The following is a 26,544-nucleotide window of genomic DNA, read 5'->3' on the forward strand; positions in this document are numbered from 1 at the left end:
ATAACCCCAATAATCCAGAAGGATGTGGAGGCTTTAGAGAGGGTGCAGAAGAGATTTACCAGGATGTTGCCTGGTATGGAGGGCATTAGCTATGAGGAGAAGTTGAATAAACTTGGTTTGTTCTCACTGGAACGAAGTAGGTTGAGGAGTGACCTGATCGAGGTCTACAAAGTTATGAGGAGCATAGATAGAGTGGATAGTCAGAGACTTTTTCCCAGGGTAGATGAGTCAATTACTAGGGGGCATAGGTTTAAGATGCGAGGAGCAAGTTTTAGAGGAGATGTACGAGGCAAGTTTTTTTACACCGAGGGTAGTGGGTGCCTGGAACCTGCTGCCGGAGGAGGTGGTGGAAGCAGGGCCGATAATGATGTTTAAGGGGCATCTTGACAAATACATGAATAGGATGGGAATAGAGGGATACGGACCCCGGAAGTGTAGAAGATTTTAGTTTAGATGGGCAGCATGGTCGGTGCAGGCTTGGAGGGCTGAAGGGCCTGTTCCCGTGCTGTAATTTTCTTTGTACAATCCCTCCTAACCTTTTTGGACACTAAGGGCAATTTAGCATAGCCAATCCACCTAACCACATCTTTGGAGTGTGGGAGCAAATCGGGGCACCTGGAGGAAACCCACGCAGACACTGGGAGAACGTGCAGACTCTGCTCAGTAAGTGACACAGTGGGGAATCTAATCGGGTGCTGTGAAGCCACAGTGCTAGCCACTTGTACTACCATACTGTAGGAGCAGATCATCCACGAAGAGTGAAAACCTTATGTTCTCTGTCTCCCTTCTGGAGACCCCGGCGGGGACCCCTGTCTCATGCCTCTAAGCTGGAAGTACTTGGAGCTGGTGGCATTAGTCCGTACGCTCGCCATGGGAGTGCTGTACAGGTGTTTCACCCAAGAGGTGAACCCTGACCCAAGCCCAAACTGCTCCAGTACCTCTATGGTGCTTTCACTCAACTCTGTCAAAGGCCTTTTCTGCGTCCAGGGAGATGATTACTTCTGGTGTTCTCTTCCCGGATGGGGTCACTATCTCATTCAGCAGGCGCCTGATGCTTGATGTTAGCTGCCAAGCTCATTTGGTCCTCGTGACCATCTCTGGGACGCAGCTCTCCACCACTTAGCTAGGGTTTTTGCCAGGATTTCTACATCTTCATTGAGTAGCGAGATAGGCCTGTAGGACCCGTACTCAGTCAGGTTTTTGTCCTTTTTAGGTATCAGCGATATTGAGGCTGATGCTAGTGCGGATGCCAGGAGGCCCGTTACCAGCGAGTCTGCGAACATCTCCCACAAGTGCGGGGCCAGTGCTGTCGCAGATTCTTTTATAGAAGTCCGCTGAGAATCCATCTGGCCCCGGTGCCTCCCATGACCAATGATGCTTCCAGGTCCCATCTCCTGTCTTCCCCCACGACCGACATGTCCAGTCCATGGAGGAACTGCTTCATCCCAGAGTCTCCCTCTGGGGGCTCGAATGTGTACAGCCTCACTTGAAGGCCTCGTTGACTTTTACAGCTGGGCGACAAGCCTGCGGTTATTGCCCCTAACCTCAGCTGTTCCCATGTGGCGGCCTGCTTTCTCAGCGGGTGGGCGAACAGGTGGCTGGCTTTGTCTCTATGTTCGTAAAAGGTCCCCTGTGTTTGATGGAGCTGGTGCACTACTTTCCTCGTGGAGAGCAAGTCAAAGTCCATTTGTAGCTTCTTCTGCTCTGCCAGTAGCTCTACGGTCGGGGCTGCAGAATACTGCCAGTCCACCTCCAGTCTGAAGTCAACCACGTTTTGCCTAGCCGCTTTCCCCTTCCTATCTCTGCATGCTTTGTAAACAATAAATTCTCCCCTTCTTACTGGCTTCATCACATTCCAGAGCGTGGCAGGCAAGACCTCCCCTTTCTGGTTGTTGGTAATATAGCCGTCTATGGCCTGTGACATCCTTTCGCATAATACCTTGTTGGCATGGACGGCCGTGTTTATCCTCCATGGTGGGTGTTGGGCCCAGCCCATCTCCAACCTCACATAACAGAATCACAGAATACTACAGGGCAGAAGAGGCCCTTTGGCCCATAGAGTCTGCACCAACGTGTGAAAATCGCACTTGCCAGCAGGTGGCCCATAGCCTTGAATGTCTGGCTGCCAAGTACTCATCCAGGTTCTTTGTAAAGGTTGTGAGACCTCCTTGCATGGTATGGAGGGCGTTAGCTATGAGGAGAGGTTGAATAAACTTGGTTTGTTCTCACTGGAACGAAGAAGGTTGAGGGGTGACCTGATAGAGGTCTACAAAATTATGAGAGGCATAGACAGTGGATAGAGACTTTTTCCCAGGGTAGAGGGGTCAATTACTAGGGGGCATAGGTTTCAGGTGCCAGCGGAAGGGTTTAAAGGAGATGTGCGAGGCAAGTTTTTTTTTTTACACAGAGTGTAGTGGGAGCCTGGAATTCGCTGCCGGAGGAGGTGGTGGCAGCAGGGACGATAGTGACGTTTAAGGGGCACCTTGACAAATACTTGAATATGATGGGAATAGAGAGATATGGACCCCGGAAATGTAGAAGATTTTAGTTTAGATGGGCAGCATGGTCGGCGCTGGCTTGGAGGGCTGAAAGGCCTGTTCCTGTGTTGTACTTTTCTTTGTTCTTTGTTTATCCCACCACGACCACCCTCCCAGGCAGTGCATTCCAGACCGTTTCCGCTCTCTGGGTAAAAACGTCCTCATGCCCCCGAAACCTTCCACCCCTCACTTTGAACATGTTCCCTCGTAACTAACCCTTCATCTAAGGGGAACAGTTGCTCCTTATCCACCTTGTCCATGCCCCTCATAATCTTGTACACCCCAATCAGGTCAACCCTCAGTCTTCTCTGCTCCAGAGAAAACAAGCCTGTCCAGCCTCTCTTTATAACTTAAATGTCCCACCCCAGGCAACATTCTGGTGAATCTTTTCTGCACCCCCTCCAGTGCAATTGCATCCTTCCTATAATGTGGCAACCAGCATTGCACACAGTACTCCAGCTGTGGCCTCACCAAAGTTCTATACAGCCCCATCATGATCTCTCTGCTTTTGTAATCTATGCCCTGATTGATAAAAGCGAGTGTCCCATATGCCTTTATCACCATCCTATTAACCTGCCCTTCTGCCTTCAGAGACCTAGGGGCAAACATGCCAAAGTCCCTTTGTTCTTCGGAACTTCCCAATGTCAGACCTTTCATAGTATATATACTTCCAAAGTGTATCACCTCACTTTTCAGCGTTAAATTCTATCTGCTAATTAGCCGCCCATTTGACCATCCCGTCTATATCTTCCTGTAACCCAAGACACTCAACCTCACTGTTAATCACCCTTCCAATTTTTGTGTCATCCGCAAACCTACTGATCTTAGCCCCACAGAGTCATCTGTGTAATTTATATAAATGACAAACAATAGGGGGCCCAGCACGGATCCCTGTGGTACAGCTGTCTGTCATCACCCGCTGTCTCCTATCGCTAAGCTAATTATGAAACCACTTTGTCAAATCACCCTGTGTTCCATGTGCATTATTCTTCTTAATAAGCCTCTCACGTGGGACCTTGTCAAAGGCTTTGCTGAAATCCATGAAAACTACATCAACTGCACTACCCTCATCTACACACCTGGTTACATGCTCAAAAATTTCAATTCAATTTGTTAGGCATGACCTCCCTCTGACAAAGCCATGCTGACTATCTAATCTTGCCTCTCCAAATGGAGATAGATTCTCTCCTTCAGAATCTTCTCCAGTAGTTTACCAACCACTGACGTGAGAATCACTGGTCTGCAGTTGCCTGGCTTCTCGCTGCAACCTTTCTTAAATAGTGGGACCACATTAGCTGCTCTCCAGTTCTCTGGCCAGAGAGGAATTAAAAATTTGGGTCAGAGCCCCGGCAATCTCCACCCTCGCCTCCCACAGCAGCCTGGTACATAATTCATCCAGACCTGGAGACTTGTCCACTTTTAAGCCCGCCGATACCTCCAGTACCTTGTCACTCTCTATAACAGTTTCCTGAAGAACCTCACAATCTCTCTCCCAGAGTTCCATAACTACCTCCTCATTCTCTTGGGTGAAGACAGATGTGAAATATTTGTTCAACACCCTATCAATGTAGGGTGTTGAACACCCATCGATTCCCCCTTGGTCCTTTTCCTGGTTATCCTCTTCCCTTTGATATACTTATAGATTACCTTGGGATTTTCCCTACTTTTACCAGCCAGAGCTTTCATATATCCCCTCTTTGTTCTTCGTCCTGCACTTTTTGTACTCCACTAATGCCTCTGCAGAGTTTATCCCCTTATACTTGTTGAAAGCCTCGCTTTTCCTTCTCATTGTATCCTGAATGTCTCTGGTCATCAATGGTTCTCTTGGTTTGTTACACCTTCTTATTACCCTAGAGGGAACATGTAGGGCCTGTACCCCCCCCCCCCCCCTCCCCACCATTTCATCTTTGAATGTTCCCCCCATTGCTCTTCTGTAGGTTTCCCCACAAGTAACTCTTTCCAGTCTACCTTGGCCAGGTATTATTTTGTTAAAATCTCTTTCCCCAATCCAAAACCTTTTTTTTGCAACTTGTCTATTTCTTTGTCCATAACAAATTTAAATTGAACCATGTTGTGGTCGCTATCACTAAAATGCTCCCCCACCAACACATCAACCAACTGTCTGGCTTCATTTCCCAGAATTAGGTTCAGCACTGCACCATCCCTTGTTGGATACTCTACATATTGAGCTAAAAGGTTCTCCTGTATACATAATAATAATCACTCATTGCCACATGTAGGCTTCAATGAAGTTACTGTGAAAAGCCCCTAGTCGCCACATTCCGGCGCCTGTTCGGGGAGGCCGGTACGGGAATTGAACCCACGCTGTTGCCTTGTTCTGCATTACAAGCCAGCTGTTTAGCCCAGTGTGCTAAACCAGCCCCTCTGTGCTAAACCAGCCCCTCATTCCAAGAACTCCACTCCATCAAAGCCTTAACATGATGGCTATCCCAATTAATTTTGGGAAAGTTAAAATCACCGAATATAATTACGCTCTTATTATTTTTATACCCCTCTGCGAATTGCACACACATGTGCTCCTCAATTTCCCGCTGACTGTCTGGGGGTCTATAATAAACACCTAAGCAACGTAGCTGTCCTTTTTTATTCCTAACCTCTACCCACAAAGCTTCATTTGATGCCCCCGTCAAGATATCATATCTCCTTACTGCAGTAACTGCCTCCTTAATTAATATTAATGCAATGCCTCCTCCTCCTCTGTCTTGCCACTTGCCCCCACCACTTTTTTTAAAATTTAGAGTACCCAATTCTTTGTTTTCAGATTAAGGGGCAATTTAGCGTGGCCAATCTACCTAGCCTGCACATCCCACACACACGTGGGAAGAATGTATAAACTGCACACAGACAGTGATCCGGAGCCGAGATCGAATACTGGTTTCAGCACCGTGAGGCACCAGTGCTACCCATTGCACCACCGTGCCGTCCTGCTACTGCCACTTTAACCATGGCTATCATCTCTATCTTGATGGATTCCTTGAGCTACTGGAGTTCCTGTGTTAGGGACTCCCTCCATTCATCTATTGGGGTGAGGTGGTCCCGCTTTGGTCTAGTAGTCCATCCCGTTCAGGTGCGGCTGGGACCTTGCCATCCCATGTGTTTGCAATCCCCTCGGTCCTTCTCTCCAAGTTTTTGCTGCCTTTGCCATCTTTTTGGCTCATGGAGTTGCTGCCACATGGCATGTCATGTCTTTGTGGTGTAAGAGGAGGTGAAGGGTGTTTCTCTCGGTTTTAGAGGGCTATTCAGGTTTAAAACACCTAAATTAGAGTGTCCAGGAGGAGAGCCACCTTTCGTGCGTCCGCTCAGTACATCCCTGTTACCGGAAGTCCAATCGGGTACTTCTACCTCATCGCCAATATAGTCACAGGAACTCTAGGCAACCATCAGTGGATAGCAGCACCAGACAGTTTATTAAGACCCAAAAGCTATTGACAAAAAGTATACAGGAACGTTACAATACCAATTAGCGACTCTAACTATTCTCCCAGACTAGACCTGTTCTTCAGGTTTTAAAGGCCCCAGCCTGCTGGAATCAAGCATGCTTTTCCCCGATTGGTCAGTGTATCACGTGGTCTCCAAGGTTTGCCAAGGCCTCAGTCGGCAGGGTTACGTGACCCTCAAAATTTGCCCAAAGGTTGCATTCTATAATATGTAAGGAAGTAGCTAGAGAGGTGGTGGATGCACTGGTAGTAAAATCTTCCAACAATCCTTAAATTCTAGAAAAGTCCCAGAGCATTGGAAAACTGCCAGTGTAATACCCTCCTCAAAAAGAGATGGAGGTAAAAACAGGTAACTGTAGGCCAGTTAGATTAACATCTGTCATTGGGAAAACATTCAAGTCCATTATGAAGGGTGTAATAGCAAAGTATTTGGAAATACATAATATAATCAAGCAGAGTCAGCACGGCTTCATGAAGGGGAAATCATGCCTGATTTAATATACTTTGATTTCCAAAAGTCATTTGGTAATATGTTAATATGGATAGAGGATTGGCTAGAGGAGGGAAATTATTAGGATGGCAACCTGTAACTATTGGAGTGCCACAGGGATCAGTGCTGGGGCCGCAATTATTTACAGTAAATTAGTGTACTATTCCCAAGTTTGCTGATGACACAAAAATAAGTGGGAAAGCAAGTGGTGAGGATGATATAAAGAGTCGATGGTGGGACTCAGCACGGTAGCCTTGTGGATAGCACAATTGCTTCACAGCTCCAGGGTCTCAGGTTCGATTCCCGGCTTGGGTCACTGTCTGTGCGGAGTCTGCACATCCTCACCGTGTGTGCGTGGGTTTCCTCCGGGTGCTCCGGTTTCCTCCCACAGTCCAAAGATGTGCAGGTTAGGTGGATTGGCCATGGTAAATTGCCCTTAGTGTCCAAAATTGCCCTTAGTGTTGGGTGGGGTTACTGGGTTATGGGGATGGGGTGGCGGTGTTGACCTTTCCAAGAGCCGGTGCAGACTCGATGGGCCGAATGGCCTCCTTCTGCGCTGTAAATTCTATGATAGTCTATGATATAGACAGGTTAAGTGAGTGGAAAAAAAACTTGGCATATAGAATATCACAATTAGGAGAATGTGAACACCTTAAACCAAGGGTTGCGCTTTGACAGTAACTCTGCACATTTTCTCTCATAGATGGTATCATGGGGCCATTGGCAGAACAGATGCAGAAAATCTTCTACGGCTGTGTAAAGAGTGCAGCTATCTCATCCGAAACAGTCAAAGCAACAAGAATGATTACTCTCTTTCACTGAAGTAAGTGCCAAAAAATTGACTGTAATTGCAGATCAGGTTAGACACAGGTACAAATGACTGTGATATGGCCTGCTTAACCAAAATCTGGAATCGGACCAAAATTGGGGTCGGTCTGGATTTATAACAGATTGGGAGCTCTTTGGTTTTTGAATTCATCAACGGACACAAGTGCTAGTAATTGCTAAAGTTAAGGCTAACCCGATTTAACAGTGAATTTTATTGTACTTATTGATGCTTTGTCAAAGCTACAACTTTTTTGGAGATGGGTAATCTCTCCATGTCTGATTTGTACCAATTAACCAAGGTTAATAATATCAGCAAATAAATTGTGATTAAAAGGAGAGAGCAGATATAATTCAAATAATAGCACAGCATCTACATTGGAAGAGGAAAAGATTAACCCAAGTAGTATGCAGCTTGAGTTGGTTAGAATCATAGAATCCCGATAGTGCAAAAGGAGGCCATTTGGCACATCAAGTCTGCACTGACTCTCCGAAAGCCTACCTAGGCCAATCCTATCCCCTTAATCCCTTAACCTTTTGGACACCAGGGATACGTTTAGCATGGCTAATTCACCTAACCTGCACATCTTTGGACAGTGGGAGGAAACTGGTGCACCCAGAAGTACCCATGCAGACACGGAAAATTTGCAAACTCCATACAGTCACCCAAGATCAGAATTTAACCTGGGTCCCTAGCTCTGTGAGGCAGCAGTGCTAACCACTGAGCCACCGTGCAATTTGTTCAAATTCAATTGCAAATAAAGCAGCTTGAGATAGAAATGGGAGAGAAAAACAAACATTCAAACTTTAAACCGAGGAAATTGATCAAAAGACATGGAAAATGGAAATGTAGACCTTCAAACTAAGCCGCAGAGAGCGATGTTAGCAAGGGAGGAAAGAGAAAAGTAAGTAGAGAAATAATATCTTTGGTAACAGGGTGAAATAGATATTATAATAGTTGGGTGATGTAGCAAGTTCCACTTCGAGCTTTGATATAGCTAATAATCTTTGCCTGGTGTAGGAGGGAGGGTTTCCATTATCTGGACCACTGGGAGCTCTTCCGGGGCAGATGTGACCTGTATAAGAAGGACGGGTTGCATCTAAACCGGAGAGGCATAAATATCCTGGCCGCGAGGTTTGCTAGTGTCACACGGGAGGGTTTAAACTAGTATGGCAGGGGGGTGGGCACGGGAGCAATAGGTCAGAAGGTGAGAGCATTGAGGGAGAACTAGGGAATAGGGACAGTGTGGCTCTGAGGCAGAGCAGACTGGGAGAAGTTGCTGAACACAGCGGGTCTGGTGGCCTGAAGTGCATATGTTTTAATGCAAGGAGCATTACGGCTAAGGCAGATGAACTTAGAGCTTGGATTAGTACTTGGAACTATGATGTTGTGGCCATTACAGAGATCTGGTTGAGGGAAGGGCAGGATTGGCAGCTAAACGTTCCAGGATTTAGATGTTTCAGGCGGGATAGAGGGGGATGTAAAAGGGGAGGTGGAGTTGCGCTACTTGTTCGGGAGAATATCACAGCTGTACTGCGAGAGGACACCTCAGAGGGCAGTGAGGCTATATGGGTAGAGATCAGGAATAAGAAGGGTGCAGTCACAATGTTGGGGGTATACTACAGGCCTCCCAACAGCCAGCGGGAGATAGATGAGTAGATAGGTAGACAGATTTTGGAAAAGAGTAAAAACAACAGGGTTGTGGTGATGGGAGACTTCAACTTCCCCAATATTGACTGGGACTCACTTAGTGCCAGGGGCTTAGACGGGGCGGAGTTTGTAAGGAGCATCCAGGAGGGCTTCTTAAAACAATATGTAGACAGTCCAACTGGGGAAGGGGCGGTACTGGACCTGGTATTGGGGAATGAGCCTGGCCAGGTGGTAGATGTTTCAGTAGGGGAGCATTTCGGTAACAGTGACCACAATTCAGTAAGTTTTAAAGCACTGGTGGACAAGGATAAGAGTGGTCCGAGGATGAATGTGCTAAATTGGGGGAAGGCTAATTATAACAATATTAGGCGGGAACTGAAGAACATAAATTGGGGGCGGATGTTTGAGGGCAAATCAACATCTGACATGTGGGAGGCTTTCAAGTGGCAGTTGAAAGGAATACAGGACCGCCATGTTCCTGTGAGGAAGAAAGATAAATACGGCAATTTTCGGGAACCTTGGATGACGAGTGATATTGTAGGCCTCGTCAAAAAGAAAAAGGAGGCATTTGTCAGGGCTAAAAGGCTGGGAACAGACGAAGCCTGCGTGGAATATAAGGAAAGTAGGAAGGAACTTAAGCAAGGAGTCAGGAGGGCTAGAAGGGGTCACGAAAAGTCATTGGCAAATAGGGTTAAGGAAAATCCCAAGGCTTTTTACACGTACATAAAAAGCAAGAGAGTAGCCAGGGAAAGGGTTGGCCCACTGAAGGATAGGCAAGGGAATCTATGTGTGGAGCTAGAGGAAATGGGCGAGGTACTAAATGAATACTTTGCATCAGTATTCACCAAAGAGAAGGAATTGGTAGATGTTGAGTCTGGAGAAGGGGGTGTAGATAGCCTGGGTCACATTGTGATCCAAAAAGGCGAGGTGTTGGGTGTCTTAAAAAATATTAAGGTAGATAAGCCCCCAGGGCCTGATGGGATCTACCCCAGAATACTGAAGGAGGCTGGAGAGGAAATTGCTGAGGCCTTGACAGAAATCTTTGGATCCTCGCTGTCTTCAGGGGATGTCCCAGAGGACTGGAGAATAGCCAATGTTGTTCCTTTGTTTAAGAAGGGTAGCAAGGATAATCCCGGGAACTACAGGCCGGTGAGCCTTACTTCAGTGGTAGGGAAATTATTGGAGAGAATTCTTCGAGACAGGATCTACTCCCATTTGGAAGCAAATGGACGTATTAGTGAGAGGCAGCACGGTTTTGTGAAGGGGAGGTCGTGTCTCACTAACTTGATCGAGTTTTTCGAGGAGGTCACTAAGATGATTGATGCAGGTAGGGCAGTAGATGTTGTCTATATGGACTTCAGTAAGGCCTTTGACAAGGTCCCTCATGGTAGACTAGTACAAAAGGTGAAGTCACACGGGATCAGGGGTGAGCTGGCAAGGTGGATACAGAACTGGCTAGGCCATAGAAGGCAGAGAGTAGCAATAGAGGGATGCTTTTCTAATTGGAGGGCTGTGACCAGTGGTGTTCCACAGGGATCAGTGCTGGGACGTTTGCTCTTTGTAGTATATATAAATGATTTGGAGGAAAATGTAACTGGTCTGATTAGTAAGTTTGCAGACGACACAAAGGTTGGTGGAATTGCGGATAGCGATGAGGACTGTCGGAGGATACAGCAGGATTTAGATTGTCTGGCGACTTGGGCGGAGAGATGGCAGATGGAGTTTAATCCGGACAAATGTGAGGTAATGCATTTTGGAAGGTCTAATGCAGGTAGGGAATATACAGTGAATGGTAGAACCCTCAAGAGTATTTAAAGTCAAAGAGAGCTAGGAGTACAGGTCCACAGGTCATTGAAAGGGGCAACACAGGTGGAGAAGGTAGTCAAGAAGGCATACGGCATGCTTGCCTTCATTGGCCGGGGCATTGAGTATAAGAATTGGCAAGTCATGTTGCAGCTATATAGAACCTTAGTTAGGCCACACTTGGAGTATAGTGTTCAATTCTGGTCGCCACACTACCAGAAGAATGTGGAGGCTTTAGAGAGGGTGCAGAAGAGATTTACCAGAATGTTGCCTGGTATGGAGGGCATTAGCTATGAGGAGCGATTGAATAAACTCGGTTTGTTCTCACTGGAACGAAGGAGGTTGAGGGGAGACCTGATAGAGGTATATAAAATTATGAGGGGCATAGACAGAGTGGATAGTCAGAGGCTTTTCCCCAGGGTAGAGGGGTCAATTACTAGGGGGCATAGGTTTAAGGTGAGAGGGGCAAGGTTTAGAGTAGATGTACGAGGCAAGTTTTTTACGCAGAGGGTAGTGGGTGCCTCGAACTCGCTACCGGAGGAGGTAGTGGAAGCAGGGACGATAGGGACATTTAAGGGGCATCTTGACAAATATATGAATAGGATGGGAATAGAAGGATACGGACCCAGGAAGTGTAGAAGATTGTAGTTTAGTCGGGCAGCATGGTCGGCACGGGCTTGGAGGGCCGAAGGGCCTGTTCCTGTGCTGTACATTTCTTTGTTCTTGTTCTTTGTTCTTTGGTGCCTAAATGCACTGAGCACAGAGTTGCGAGATTTTTTATCTTGTCTGGAAAAGTGACTACACAGCTAGAGTGGCAACAGGGCACATGGACTTTATTTGGCAGAGCGTTTTGGTGGGGAAAGCTATGAATGTTTATTCTAGCCTTTCAGAAGAGCATCCTCAAATTATGAGACAGTTTAAACTCTGATGCTAAATTCTTCTGAGCTTGTCCCCAAAGCATAGCAATTAAAATTTCAGGCTTTAAAGAAAAAACAAATAAGTGTTTGTAGAAATTGTCAGGGAGAAAGAAATGTTGCAGCACTGGTGGTTTTGAGTACTAAAACTTGGAACAGAATTCTCAAATTAAAATAGAAGATTTCCAAATTAACATCTCAACCACCGTTGGGTCACGCCTGGAAAACTGCAAGGTTTCTAAAGCAGCAGTTCTGGAAGGTGAGTATGATGATCATGTGGGCAGCTCGGGGGTATTGTATTTGCATTTGTAATCTCAGAGGGAATCTGGAGGAATATAACTGAACCTAGCTTTAGGAAATAAGATAGAAACTTTCCGGTCAATAAAAATTGAATTCCAAGCATAAAAGTGAGCAGAAAACCAGTATGCTTTTATTGCTATGTAAAAGCAAATTGTTGGAAAGTCCACGTCTGTGACAGCCATAGGGACAGTTGAGGATCTAAAGAAAAGACTGCACCAGTAAAAGGAACGTGTGATAAAATGATAGCAATTGTGCAATTGCAAAGTGTTCCCTCAGTAATAATATAATTGTATTATTATTACTGAGGGAACACTTTGCAATTGCTACCATTTTATCACACATTTCCTTTACTGGTGCAGTCTATTCTTTATTCTTTATTATTAAAATGATAGCAATTGTGCAATTGCAACGTGTTCCCTCAGTGCCTGCTACAAAATGCCACTCTCTGGAAATAACAGGTCTTGGTATCTACAGTAGAAGGATTCCCTTACTCCTCCAACAAAACAAGAAAACAAATTAATATTTTGCTGGTGATATGATTTGTGTTCCAGATGGTTTGGTAAGAGAAAACATATTGATCAGGGTGACAACATTGAATTCTTTACCCGTCAGTCTGGTCTCAATAAAACTCGAGATGGATTTGTAGGTATAGTATTATTTATTTTTAACCAACTTGCAAGGCTGACTCGCTCCGCAGAGATTCAGAACACACAAGCCGTCTCCTGGAGCTCCAGAACCGAGTGAGATCGGAGACAAAGAAATCTCTGCAAACCTCATTCAAATGGCATCAAGTTTCACATATAAGATTCTCATAGGTCATCCTATACACCTCCTGACCTGGCCATATATCCTGATTGGCTCACTTCGCATTCCTTAACCCTGGGCCTCTTGTTACCCAGCATCCTTTTCCCCATCCTTGCCAGGCTTTCTGAATCCCTTTATCCTTTGTTTGTGAACTCACTACTATCAGACTGGCTCACATCTACATTATTGTAACTAATATTTGAACTAACTATTTTATATCACATTCGTTTGTTCAATTCCTCATTCCTTCCTTTTATCATTTCATGATAACCTATCGGTCCAATCCGTAGCTACGGCCCCTCATCTAAGAAGATTCGTCGCTGCATTTCCAATTCCTGTTGCAGCACCCCGTCATCCGCTGCACCCTCGTGGATCCTAACAGCCAAGATTCTAGGGGCGTCTATCTGTTCCAGTGCACCCAGCATTTTACCCATCATGGCTACAGGGATGGTGCAGGCGGGAGGGATTCAGATTTCTGGATAACTGGGGCTCTTTCTGGGGAAGGTGGGACCGCTACAGACAGGATGGTCTACATCTGAACCTGCGGGGCACAAATATCCTGGGGGGGGAGATTTGTTAGTGCTCTTTGGGGGGGTTTAAACTAATGCAGCAGGGGCATGGGAACCTGGATTGTAGTTTTAGGGTAAGGGAGAATGAGAATATAGAGGTCAGGAGCTCAGATTTGACGTCACAGGAGGGAGCCAGTGTTCAGGTAGGTGGTTTGAAGTGTGTCTACTTCAATGCCAGGAGTATACGAAATAAGGTAGGGGAACTGGCAGCATGGGTTGGTACCTGGGACTTTGATGTTGTGGCCATTTCGGAGACATGGATAGAGCAGGGACAGGAATGGATGTTGCAGGTTCCGGGGTTTAGGTGTTTTAGTAAGCTCAGAGATGGAGGCAAAAGAGGGGGAGGTGTGACGCTGCTAGTCAAGAGCAGTATTACGGTGGCGGAGAGGATGCTAGATGGGGACTCATCTTCCGAGGTAGTATGGGCTGAGGTTAGAAACATGAAAGGAGAGGTCACACTGTTGGGAGTCTTCTATAGGCCTCCAAATAGTTCTATGGATGTAGAGGAAAGGATGGCGAGGATGATCCTGGATAAGAGCGAAAGTAACAGGGTAGTTATTATGGGAGACTTTAACTTTCCAAATATTGACTGGAAAAGATATAGTTTGAGTACATTAGATGGGTCATTTTTTGTACAGTGTGTGCAGGAGGGTTTCCTGACACAATATGTTGACAGGCCAACAAGAGGCGAGGCCACGTTGGATTTGGTTTGGGTAATGAACCAGGCCAGGTGTTGGATTTGGAGGTAGGAGAGCACTTTGGGGACAGTGACCACAATTCGGTGACGTTTACGTTAATGATGGAAAGGGATAAGTATACACCGCAGGGCAAGAGTTATAGCTGGGGGAAGGGCAATTATGATGCCATTAGACGTGACTTGGGGGGGATAAGGTGGAGAAGTAGGCTGCAAGTGTTGGGCACACTGGATAAGTGGAGCTTGTTCAAGGATCAGCTACTGTGTGTTCTTGATAAGTATGTACCGGTCAGGCAGGGAGGAAGGCGTCGAGCGAGGGAACCGTGGTTTACCAAAGAAGTGGAATCTCTTGTTAAGAGGAAGAAGGAGGCCTATGTGAAGATGAGGTGTGAAGTTTCAGTTGGGGCGATGGATAGTTACAAGGTAGCGAGGAAGGATCTAAAGAGAGAGCTAAGACGAGCAAGGAGGGGACATGAGAAGTATTTGGCAGGTAGGATCAAGGAAAACCCAAAAGCTTTCTATAGGTATGTCAGGAATAAGCGAATGGACTAGGGAAAGAGTAGGACCAGTCAAGGACAGGGATGGGAAGTTGTGTGTGGAGTCTGAAGAGATAGGCGAGATACTAAATGAATATTTTTTGTCAGTATTCACTCAGGAAAAAGATAATGTTGTGGAGGAGAATGCTGAGACCCAGGCTAATAGAATAGATGGCATTGAGGTACGTAGGGAAGAGGTGTTGGCAATTCTGGACAGGCTGAAAATAGATAAGTCCCCGGGTCCTGATGGGATTTATCCTAGGATTCTCTGGGAGGCCAGGGAAGAGATTGCTGGACCTTTGGCTTTGATTTTTATGTCATCATTGGCTACAGGAATAGTGCCAGAGGACTAGAGGATTGCAAATGTGGTCCCTTTGTTCAAAAAGGGGAGCAGAGACAACCCCGGCAACTATAGACCGGTGAGCCTCACGTCTGTAGTGGGTAAAGTCTTGGAGGGGATTATAAGAGACAAGATTTATAATCATCTAGCTAGGAATAATATGATCAGGGATGGTCAGCATGGCTTTGTGAAGGGTAGGTCATGCCTCACAAACCTTATCGAGTTCTTTGAGAATGTGACTGAACAGGTAGACAAGGGTAGAGCAGTTGATGTGGTGTATATGGATTTCAGCAAAGCGTTTGATAAGGTTCCCCACGGTAGGCTATTGCAGAAAATACGGAGGCTGAGGATTGAGGGTGATTTAGAGATGTAGATCAGAAATTGGCTAGCTGAAAGAAGACAGAGGGTGGTGGTTGATGGGAAATGTTCAGAATGGAGTTCAGTTACAAGTGGAGTACCACAAGGATCTGTCCTGGGGCCGTTGCTGTTTGTCATTTTTATCAATGACCTAGAGGAAGGCGCAGAAGGGTGGGTGAGTATATTTGCAGACGATACTAAAGTCGGTGGTGTTGTCGATAGTGTGGAAGGATGTAGCAGGTTACAGAGGGATATAGATAAGCTGCAGAGCTGTGCTGAGAGGTGGCAAATAGAGTTTAATGTAGAGAAATGTGAGGTGATTCACTTTGGAAGGAATAACAGGAATGCGGAATATTTGGCTAATGGTAAAGTTCTTGGAAGTGTGGATGAGCAGAGGGATCTAGGTGTCCATGTACATAGATCCCTGAAAGTTGCCACCCAGGTTGATAGGGTTGTGAAGAAGGCCTATGGAGTGTTGGCCTTTATTGGTAGAGGGATTGAGTTCCGGAGTCAGCTGTACAGAACTCTGGTACGGCCGCATTTGGAGTATTGCGTACAGTTCTGGTCACCGCATTATAGGAAGGACGTGGAGGCTTTGGAGCGGGTGCAGAGGAGATTTACCAGGATGTTGCCTGGTATGGAGGGAAAATCTTATGAGGAGAGGCTGATGGACTTGAGGTTGTTTTCGTTGGAGAGAAGAAGGTTAAGATGAGACTTAATAGAGGCATACAAAATGATCAGGGGGTTAGATAGGGTGGACAGTGAGAGCCTTTCCCGCGGATGGAAATGGCTGGCACGAGGGGACATAGCTTTAAACTGAGGGGTAATAGATATAGGACAGAGGTCAGAGGTAGGTTCTTTACGCAAAGAGTAGTGAGGCCGTGGAATGCCCTACCTGCTACAGTAGTGAACTCGCCAACATTGAGGGCATTTAAAGGTTTATTGGATAAACATATGGATGATAATGGCATAGTGTAGGTTAGATGGCTTTTGTTTCGGTGCAACATCGTGGGCCGAAGGGCGCTGTATCGTTCTATGTTCTATGAGGTTTCCCTCATTCTGGGTCCTAAATGAATTAAGTATATCTCCTGATGTTCCAGTTGTACTCCCCTTCTCACACGCTCCATCCTCTCTCTAGTCCCCCTCTCACACAACCTCTTCCTACCCTCTCCATACGGTCTGATTTCACCATTATGGCACCAATCTTAACACATCCAAAATCAAATTTACATGTACTCCAAAAACAAGGCAATGTCCATGCAATGCTCCCTTCCCATTGCCGGGACCGGTGCAATTGCTTCATGAGTCCCGCATTGTCCGTTACCCTGATGACCTCCATGAGTCGATACCATGTCCTCGTATATGGGGGCAGTGAAGAACATCACCTCTGCATAAGTAACATGTCCTTGTAGTTTGGTTGGGGTGACAGATGTAGATGATATTTCCCTTTTCCGTCGCCGATGTCACTCCAAGCGAGGCAAGGCCGAAGATTACACAGGCGGTGCGTAGCCACCCCATCATGTTCCACACCTGTAAAACAGCGCTGGGGAAGGGAGGCAGGTTAGTGACCGACCTTTTTACAGTGGTGGAGGTGGACTCAAGCACTCCGCCCTTCCACTTTAACTGCAGTAGGGGTGGTAAGGAGAACTTCGAAGGGCCCCTCCCATCGTGGCTCCGACCCTTTCCGAGTCCAATTTTTGACCATGACATAACTACCAGGCTGCACTGAAAGCGAGCTATGTAATGGGGACGGTGATGGGTGAGCTGCGCGGACCTGGCCATGAAGCTCCTTGAGGACCTTAGTGAGGGCTAGAACATAGGTAGTCATTTCTCCAGTCATATGGTGAAACTGAACCAGTCTGGGAACATGCAGGTTCCAGGGAGTTCTAAGGAGCCTGCCATAAAGGATCTCGGCAGGAGAGAGCCAAAACAACCCGCAGCTGGAAGAGGGCAACGGGGAGCAACTTAAGCCATGTCAGTCCCGTGTCTGCTCTTAATTTAGCCAATTTAGTTTTGAGGGTCTGATTGTGTCTCTCAACCAACCCGGCTGCCTGCGGTCTGTACGCACAGTGTAACTGCTGGCTGTGTAACTCCTTGTTAATCTGTCCAATAAAATGAGGCCCGTTATCAGAACCTAACTGAGATGGTATGCCGTACCGGGGAATGATTTCCCGCATCAGAACTTTAACCACAGTAGCAGCTTTATTATCGGTAGTCGGATATGCCTCAACCCATCTGCTGAACACATCCACAATGACCAAAACATATTATAACATTGACACCTTTCCAACTCTATATAATCCATTTGGAGCGTCTCAAAGGGACTACTGGGCAACGGGGTTTGCCCCATACCACAAGGGATACCTTTGACGGTGTTATATTGCTGACAAATCAAACACCGATTACTGATACTCTGGGCCAGCCCCTCCATTTTAGGGTGCCACCAAGTGTCCAGCAACAAATCACTAGTCCCCCGAGCCCCACAATGTGTAGCAAAGTGTACACATTCGATGACCCATAAAGCCAGTACATCAGACATACAAGTCTGATGTGCTGGCGTGGTCCATAAAGAAGAAACAGAATCATATGTACAACATAACCGTTTCCACATTTGTTTATCACTCTCAGGAGCGTCCTCCTGTAACCTTATGATGTCTTGGATGGTTGGCATTGGCTTGTCAGAGGCAGATCTATTTATTGCAGAAATTTTAGTCTGACTTAACATTTTAGGCACCATCACTTGCTGAATTTGCGTGGCTGTCCGCGCTGCACAATCTGCTTGTTCATTATCAACATCAACTGGGGTCTTACCGTTTGTATGGGCAGCGCATTTAATGACAGAAATCTGCGTGGGCATAAACTAAACCCCGGTGGGATATTTCCGTGCCGGCCGAGATAAGGAATCCCCTATTCTTCCAGAGCTGTCCGAAGTCATGAACTACCCCGAAGGCGTATCGTGAGTCAGTATAAATATTTACCCGGCGATCTGAAGTCCGTACTCTGTTGGGTCTGAATGATCCACTGCCCTCCTTACCATAGGCCCCAGATCCTTTCCATGGTACTGGTCGTGGACCTGACGTGTAATATGAGGGCCTACAGAAGCTGACTGTGGCCATAAATGTGGTGGTATTGTTACAAAATCGGCTGTACCTTCTTTTCCCGTGACTGTGGCTGTAATCGTGACTGGCCATTCGGTCCCAATTAATGGCAGGTATTTGTCCTCCACTCCCTGTTCTGTCCGGTTCTGTCATAGGCCAGGGTAACGTGGTGCAGTGAATGTTCAATGTCTAATGTCCACCACTGGGGTGTGATACAAAAAAAGCACTGTTGTCTCATCCTCCATGATTGAACCGTTACCCCTTCGTCTCCGCACTCTAGCTGTAGCTGGAAGATCCACAGTAAATCTCGGGCCAACAAGTTACAGTCCAATCCAGTAGTCACCACAAACTGATGATCTGTAGACTTATTCTCATAAGTGACTGTCACAGGTTCAGACATAGGATACTCACACACCTGTCCCTGGAACCCCGACAAATACTTGGTGTGGTCGGATAGTGGTAGTCGAAGTTCTGATTGCACCGAAGACATGGTTGCTCCAGTGTCGATTACAAATGGATAATGTTGATCTCCTATCTGCCCCATGCGTTTCGGAAACCTTCCTCCGACCTTTGGGTGGCATACTTAATCTTCTCCAGGTGGAGAAATTCCGAAAGGTCAGCGACCCCAGTGTGCAGCTGTGGTTGGTGCTACTGATCGCCAGCCGAGCAGGATTCTCCAGTGTCTGACTAGGGAAGCGAAAGCTAGGGCATCAGCCCTCTTCCCCTCTGGCTGCTCTGATCCCCTGAAGATTGCCCCATTTGGGCATGGCTTCACCCTCACACCCACAACCTTGGACATTGCCTTGGCGAAGGCTGTCCAGCGTCCAGCAAGTTTGGGACATGCCCAGAACATGTGGGTGTGGTTGGCCGGGCCCCTCTGGCACCGTTCACATTTGTCCTCCACCTCCGGGAAGAACCTGCTCATTCGGGTTCTGGTCAGGTGTGCTCTGCACACCACTTTGAACTGCATTAGGCTTAGCCTTGCGCAGGAGGTGGGAGTTGGCCCTGTTCAGTGCTTTGCTCCACTTCTGTACCCAGTTCGTCCTCTCATTTCTGTCTGGTCTCGTCCAGTGGCGAATTGTCTCTGTCCAGTAGCTGTCCATACATTTTCTCACATATTCCCCCTTCTTTACAGTCAGTGTTTATCAGGTCCTCTAATAGTGTAATTTCTGGGGCCTCGTGGTACATTCCTGTCTCTTTGCGGGGGAAGTGCTTTATTTGCAGGTGTCTCATCTCCTGTCCTGCCGGCAGTTCCCACTCCTCCGTCAGTTCGTCCAGTGTCGTTAGTCTGTGCCCTACGTAAAAGTCCCTAACTGTCAGTGTGTCCCCGTCCAGTCTCCATTTCCTGAAGGTGGCATATAGTATGGCTGTGGAATTTGTGATTGCCGCAGATGGGAGCTATGAGGGACATCCTAGTCAGCCCGAAGTGCTGTCTTAATTGGGCCCACGTTTTCAGTGTGGCCGCTACCACTGGGCTTGATGTGTATTTTACCGAGTGGGATGGGATGCTGCTGCAGCCAAGGCCCGGAGGGTCATCCCCTTGCAGGAGGCCTCGTCTGTCTGTACCCACTCTGAGTTGGGTTTGTTTAACCATCCCCTCATGCTTTCCGCCATTGCTGCTCATTTGTAGTACTGCACATTTGGTAAAGCCAAGCCACCTTTGATTTTCCTCCTTTGCAGTGTCAGTTTGGGGACTCTCGGACTCTTACACCCCCCCCCCCCCCCCCACACACACACACACACACACACACACACACACACAAACGCCACGATTAAACTGTCTACGTTTTGGAAAAAGGCCTTGGGGATAAAGATTGGTATGGATCTAAACCGGAAGAGGAACCTCGGCAGCACGTTCAGCTTGATTCTCTTGGATATTCATGGGAATATGTCCTAATAATGCTTTTGAAGATTTGATGATGGGCAGTATTTTCCGTTAGCCGCCGCTGAAATTGGGAAAGGCGAATGGGCGGAGAATCGTTTTTGACGCCAAATTCATGGTGGCCGCCGGGTTCATGTCAAATCACAATTCTACGGTGCCGCGACAGTGTCATCAATGCATTCCACTCCGCACGTACAGTAAACGGTGTTTGCCTATCATTAGCGGGCCTGACCTGGTATTATCTGTGGCCTCCGTGATGCACCGTCGCCACTGGGGGGAATTCCCGATGGCGGGGTTCACTTTTGCTTTTAAAAATTGTGGAACAGGCGCCGAGGCTCATGACAAAGCGAGAGGAGGGAGGACACGGAGAGGAATGACTGTGGATTGCTGGTCCTAACACTTGCTGGGCCCTGCCAGGGTTTGGTCATGGGCCGGGGTGACCTCCCCCGCCACAGAACTGGGAGCGGTATGCAGCATGGACCGCCATTGGCACATCGTGCAAGGCAGCCATCTTGCTGCACACCCCACTGACCCCCTCACCTTGGCCCCTGGTTCTGCAGAATGGCACAGGCCATATAGGTGCTCCCACACCACCACCCCAGCCCTCACTTTCCACCCACAACCTCACCCTCCACCAGACCTAACACCCAATCGTCTGCCACCTGCCGGAAGGGCAGCATTCCCGCTCAAGGAGAACGCCCAACAGGGGGCGCCGTACGGGGGCTGCGGAGCGCACCACTGGCAAGGTCCTTGCAAGTCAATGGTACTCTTGGCAGCAGGGACGGGCACCAGGGCCAGAGGCCCCCACAGTGCCGGCCACTGACAGGGCTAGCGGTGTGGGGACTGCATGACGAGGCAGAGTTTGCAGTGCCAACCGGTGCCACCGTGTAGCCCAGTGGACCTGGTTGGGCATGGGCGTACACACCATGCTAACATCACCCCCTGCAGACAATGGATATTGAAATACAACCAGCAATGGTGGTCTTCCTCCTCGTCGCCGCAGCTCTGGGAAATGCTCTGCCGCTGTACGAGCTGGAACTGCTCGATCAAGAGTAAGCTGCAGCAGCGGAGCCTGCCCCAGAGGAACAGGAGGCAGCTGCTGAGGATGGAGAGCCCAACAGATTGAGGAGGAGGAGGAAGTGCAAACGAGGCGCCGCAAGAGGCCTCGCATGTAGTGCCTTTCATTCGGGGACCTGCCTGGCAGTGTGACAATGTGACATGTCTGCAAGATCATGGCCCACCTGGCACCGCGGGGGACTTGAGAACACCTGCTCCCACTGACCGTCAAGGTGGTACATCATGGGCTCCTTCCAGGCGCCGAGTGGGGACTTATCGGGGATCTCAGAGGTCGGTGTATCCGAGCCCTCGTGGGCAGCCTATACCCCAGTCAGCACAATACATTCATTTTAATGTGAACGGAGCCCACCAGGATGGCCGGGCATGGGGTTTGCTGCCATCGCCAAGATGCCCTGGGTCCAGAGGGTGATTGATGGGATGCACGTCACCCTTTGAGCATCTGTACATGCCAGTCCGCTCTTCACAAATCGAACGGGGTTGCACTCGATGAACGTGCAGCTGGTGTGTGACCATGAGATACGTATCATGCGTGTCTGCACCAGATACCCGGGCAGTGTGCCTGGCACGTTCATCCAGGCACATTTACGCTTCCATGCCTCTTCGAGGCATCTTCCCCGAGCTGTGGTCATGGCTGATGACGCCTATCCCGAGGCCACAGACCTATGAGGAGACCCGCTACAACAACACAATTCAGCGACCAGGGGCATGATTGAGCATTATTTCGGCATCCTGAAGGTGCACTTCAGGTGCCTGGACCGCTCTGGAGGGTCAGTCACATCCTGCTGCGTCCTCCACAACATTGTGCAGCAGAGGGGCAATGTGCTGGAGGAGGAGGATGAACTCATAGTATCGTCCGATGAGGAGGATGCGGGGGGAGGGCGAGGATGGGCGGGACATGGGGCCTGGGCAGACACGGAAGGCCACACAGGCCGCACACCTTGTGCGCCAGGGCCAACACCCACTGAACACTCAGATTGCCTCCAGGTTCACTGTCTAGAGGGGTCTGGCCAGAGACATGGACACCGAACCCAGCCCCATCCCACCCGCCCCTGTCTGCAACCCCCTCCGTGACACATTCCTCCCACAGCATGGGCTGTGGGCTCTGGGTTGGCAGTAACTGCGGTTATGGTCCATGGATGGAGGACGATGACAACCCTCTCTGTGATGAGCTCTGGTTTGACAATGTCTGACCCCTGCACATGGTAGCACTTTCCAACATCCAACTGGGTGATTCCTTCATGTGAGCTGATCATTCCAGCACATGGTCCCATCAAATCCATGGGGTGGTTAGAGGGCGGGGAGGGGGGAGCAGTGGCCGCTGGCTGTACTGTGGTCCCTGGGCCAAGCCAACTTCCAACTTCCGCTCACTCCACACCCCCTCCGTCGCTACCCAGACCAGCCCACCCTTCACACCCATCTGACAGAGCACCAAGGCAGTTTGTAACATTGTGCACAGGTGTTTAGTGTGAAAATATATATACATATTCGTGCCCTCGTCCCTAACACTGAGCTGTGCCCTGCACCTGTGCCAAATTAACTGTTGTCTAATTTTCTGGCCTTACGGGCCCTAACGTTACACCGAAGTGGATCCCTAGACGATACATCGGGAGTGCAAGCTGCCTGCTGTGATTCCCGTCATGTGATCTGGGTTCCTTTGGCGGCCATCTTCTGGGGCAACCGGGCCTGAGTGGGTCCGGATGCTGCTCGGGTGTCCCAGGTGGCGTGATGCCATCCTGTTCAGCCTGCTGCCCATGTGTTGTGCCAGGGACAGGGGGAGGGGGGATTCGGAGGTGCTGCGATGTTCCGGCACGTCCCCTGAAGTCCATATAGACAACACCCACTGCCCTCCTCCCTGCATCAATCATCTTTGTGACCGCCTCGAAAAACTCTGTCAAGTTAGTGAGACACGACCTCCCCTTCACAAAACCGTGCTGCCTCTCGCTAATACGACCCCTTGCTTCCAAATGGGTTTGTTTCAATGTCACTATCTTTCGGAGCGCTGCTCCTTCTTCAGGTGAATGCTTCCCATTCACCTGAAGAAGGAGCAGCGCTCCGAAAGCTAGTGACATTGAAACAAACCTGTTGGACTTTAACCTGGTGTTGTAAGACTTCTTACTGTGCTCACCCCAGTCCAGCGCCGGCATCTCCACATCATTCCAAATGGGAGTAGATCCTGTCTCGAAGAATTGTCTCCAGTAATTTCCCTACCACTGACGTAAGGCTCAGCGGCCTGTAGTTCCCTGGATTATCCTTGCTACCGTTCTTAAACAAAGGAACAACATTGGCTCAATTAAAACATTGTTTATTTATGAAACCAGTTAACACTTTATAAACCCACAGTAAACGTCTTAACAACTATCAACACCAATAAATCCCCCAAAGAATACAGTACCCTATAAGTAACTCTTGATCTTTCCTTCCAACATCCATAAGACAAATAAAAGAACCCTTTTACAGAAAGACATCACGTTTAACTTCTCTACTGAGTCATGTACCACTTTGAAATCCCCAAATGAGCTGAAGTCAGTCTGCAGCCTGCAGAGAGAGATCCTTACAGCTGTTTGCTTTGCCTGCAGCTATCTAGCTCTCAAAACAAAACTAAAACACACCCTGTAGCTGCAAGTCCAAAGCAAAACTAAAAGCTGACAGACAGCCCAGCTCCACCCACACTCTGACATCACTGCAGTAATAAACACCCATTTCTTAAAGGTACATCCACTACAGCTATTCTATAAAATCACCCATTTCTTAAAGGTACTCTCGCATGACAAATGGGTGTGTGGGACAGGGGTTGGTGCCAGGGGTACAGTGCTACCTACCCACCCTGGCTGCCCTAAGGAAATCGTGCAGTTTTTTTCTGCACTGCTGATCGGTCCGGATGGTGTTGCCCATGACGCTGACAACCTCTGCCACCTGCGTCCAGGCACAGTGAACGGCGGCGGCTGGCAGCCTCCTTCCTTGCCCAGGGTACAGGGTTGCCTGCCTGTCTTCCACGGCATCTAGCAGGGTCTCGAGTTCGGCATCCATTAAATGGGGTGCCGCTCTTCTTACTGCCCTCTTGTTGGCTGCAATGGTGTGTGTGGGGAATTAAGTGTGTATATGGGTCTGCAGCTTGTCAGCCTCCTGAGTGTTAATCACTAACCTGGCAAATCCCTTACCGTTTCTCATTGGAATTGATTTTCCTGACCAGGAAAAATTCATGTTGATTGATGCCTGAGTTTTCCGAATGTCCTGCCATTGGTATCTCATGTGCTATCATGGAACCCCTACAGTGCAGAAGGAGGCCATTTAGCCCATTGAGTCTGCACCAACCCTTGAAAGAGCACCCTACCTTGTTCCACTCCCCCACCCCATTTATGTAACCCTATCTTACCTTCACATCAAATCAATAATAAATCAAATCAAATCATCTTTGGACACTAAGGGACCATTTAGCATGGCCAGTCCACCACACCTTTGAACTGTGGGAGGAAATCTGAACACCCAGAGGAAAGCCACGCAGACACACTCCACATAGATAGTCACCCAAAGCCGGAATTGAACCTGGGTCCCTGACGCTATGAGGCAGCAGTACTTGCCACTGTCCCACACCCTATCTGCAACATTTCCCTATGATATTCGGGGGTACCACTATCTGATGCTAACTGTCCACTCCTTGTCCACAGGCCTATGAGAATGTCCCCACTTCCATATCCGTACTCTGTTCTTAATATAAGAGCACTCCCCTTCAGCCTCAACTTCTGTGAGAGCTCAATGTGCTATTCTGTAACTGTGGGTCTGCCTCCTGGGCCTCAATGAAGTCCTACCAAAGGCTTCCTCTGAATTTCCTTCATCCTCAAGGATAGCTTTTGCTATTTAACCATCAGATGGTGGCATGAATTCAATCTCTGGTGCTGGACTTTGTTTAGACATTGGCCTGGTCACCACCCATGATGGAGAAGTATCTGGAAATTGTTTCTGTAACTGTTTTGACTCCTCATCGTCCCTCAGACTCTCTAATCAAGGGTGAAGCTATAACCTTCACTCCTGCCAAATCATTCCCCAAAAGCAAGTCAACTCCATCGACTGGTAAATTCTTAACCACTCCAACAATGTCTGGACCTCCAATTGTACTTTATACACTGGCTATATTCTCCACTTATCCCATTCATTACACCTTAGCTTTCATTGACTTCTCTGGAGGGAAAAAACAAATCCCTCCAGTAAGAGAGTTTGCATAGCACCTGTGTTCCTTAAAATAGTTCAGAGTTTGGTTGCATAATTGGATGAAAATGGAGTGATCGTCCCTCAGACAAAAGCCCTGCATGATTATCATTTATCATCGACCTCATTCGCCACACCTGTGCCCTCAGTCATGTTTACCTCAGGCCTGTTAGTTCTAACTAGAGCTACAGTCTACCGTTTAGTTTTATCCACTTTTCTTCCCTTTTCAGAATTCTCCTCATGAACCCCAGCAAGTCTCATGGGCTTTCCACACAACTTCCAAAAATGTTGAACAAACAAGTCCCAATTTATTTTAATGGTAACATTTCGGCCTTCGAGTCTCCCTTCCACACTCTGTGCCTTTGAATATTGCGAGTTATCCATTCCTTACCTTGGCTACATGCTTTCCTTTCACTCTCCCATTTACTATCCTTTTCAAAATTATGAGGGTGACGGAACAAATCTTTAAATTTATGGATCAGCTCATAATCATCAGCCATCATTGATCTTTGTCTGGGAGGCACGATGGTGCAGTGGTTAGTACTGCTGCCTCACTGCGCCGAGGACCCGGGTTCGATCCTGGCCCCGAGTTATTGTCCATGTGGGGTTTGCACATTCTCCCCATGTCTGTGTGGGTCTCACCCCCACAACCCAAACATGTGCAGGGTAGATGGATTGGCCACGCTAAATTGATCATTAATTGGATATTTTTTTTAAATTGCTGTTTGTCTAGCTTGTCATAACCCTTTGGACTTCAACATGGTTATTATCACAAATTCTTCCAAGGGAATGATTTCTCTGAACCTCAGATCTGGTTTCAGCTCCCAGTGCTCGTGTCCACCGATTAAATTTCTGCCTAACCCAGTCAAATTCAACATGAGTCTGTTCCAGCTGTTTCCTTGAATTCTGAAACATTTGCCGATAATCCTCTGGAACAAATACATATACACCTCAAAATAACCTTTTTTACCTCATCATAATCCTTCAACACGCCCTCTGACAGGGA

General features: G+C 47.9%; 1 protein-coding gene across 1 annotated transcript in view; it reads left to right on the forward strand.

Moving 5' to 3' along the window:
* The window catches only part of LOC140429754 (SH2 domain-containing adapter protein B-like), a 199,443-nt gene that overhangs the window by 154,430 nt on the left and 18,469 nt on the right, over positions 1-26,544 (forward strand). Inside the window, exon 5 of the mRNA XM_072517127.1 lies at positions 7,189-7,308. Coding sequence (XP_072373228.1) covers positions 7,189-7,308 — 120 coding nt within the window. The remainder of the gene's footprint in view (positions 1-7,188; positions 7,309-26,544) is intronic.

The sequence above is a fragment of the Scyliorhinus torazame genome, chromosome 9 (assembly GCF_047496885.1).
Source record: "Scyliorhinus torazame isolate Kashiwa2021f chromosome 9, sScyTor2.1, whole genome shotgun sequence".
Taxonomy (NCBI): Eukaryota; Metazoa; Chordata; class Chondrichthyes; order Carcharhiniformes; family Scyliorhinidae; genus Scyliorhinus; species Scyliorhinus torazame.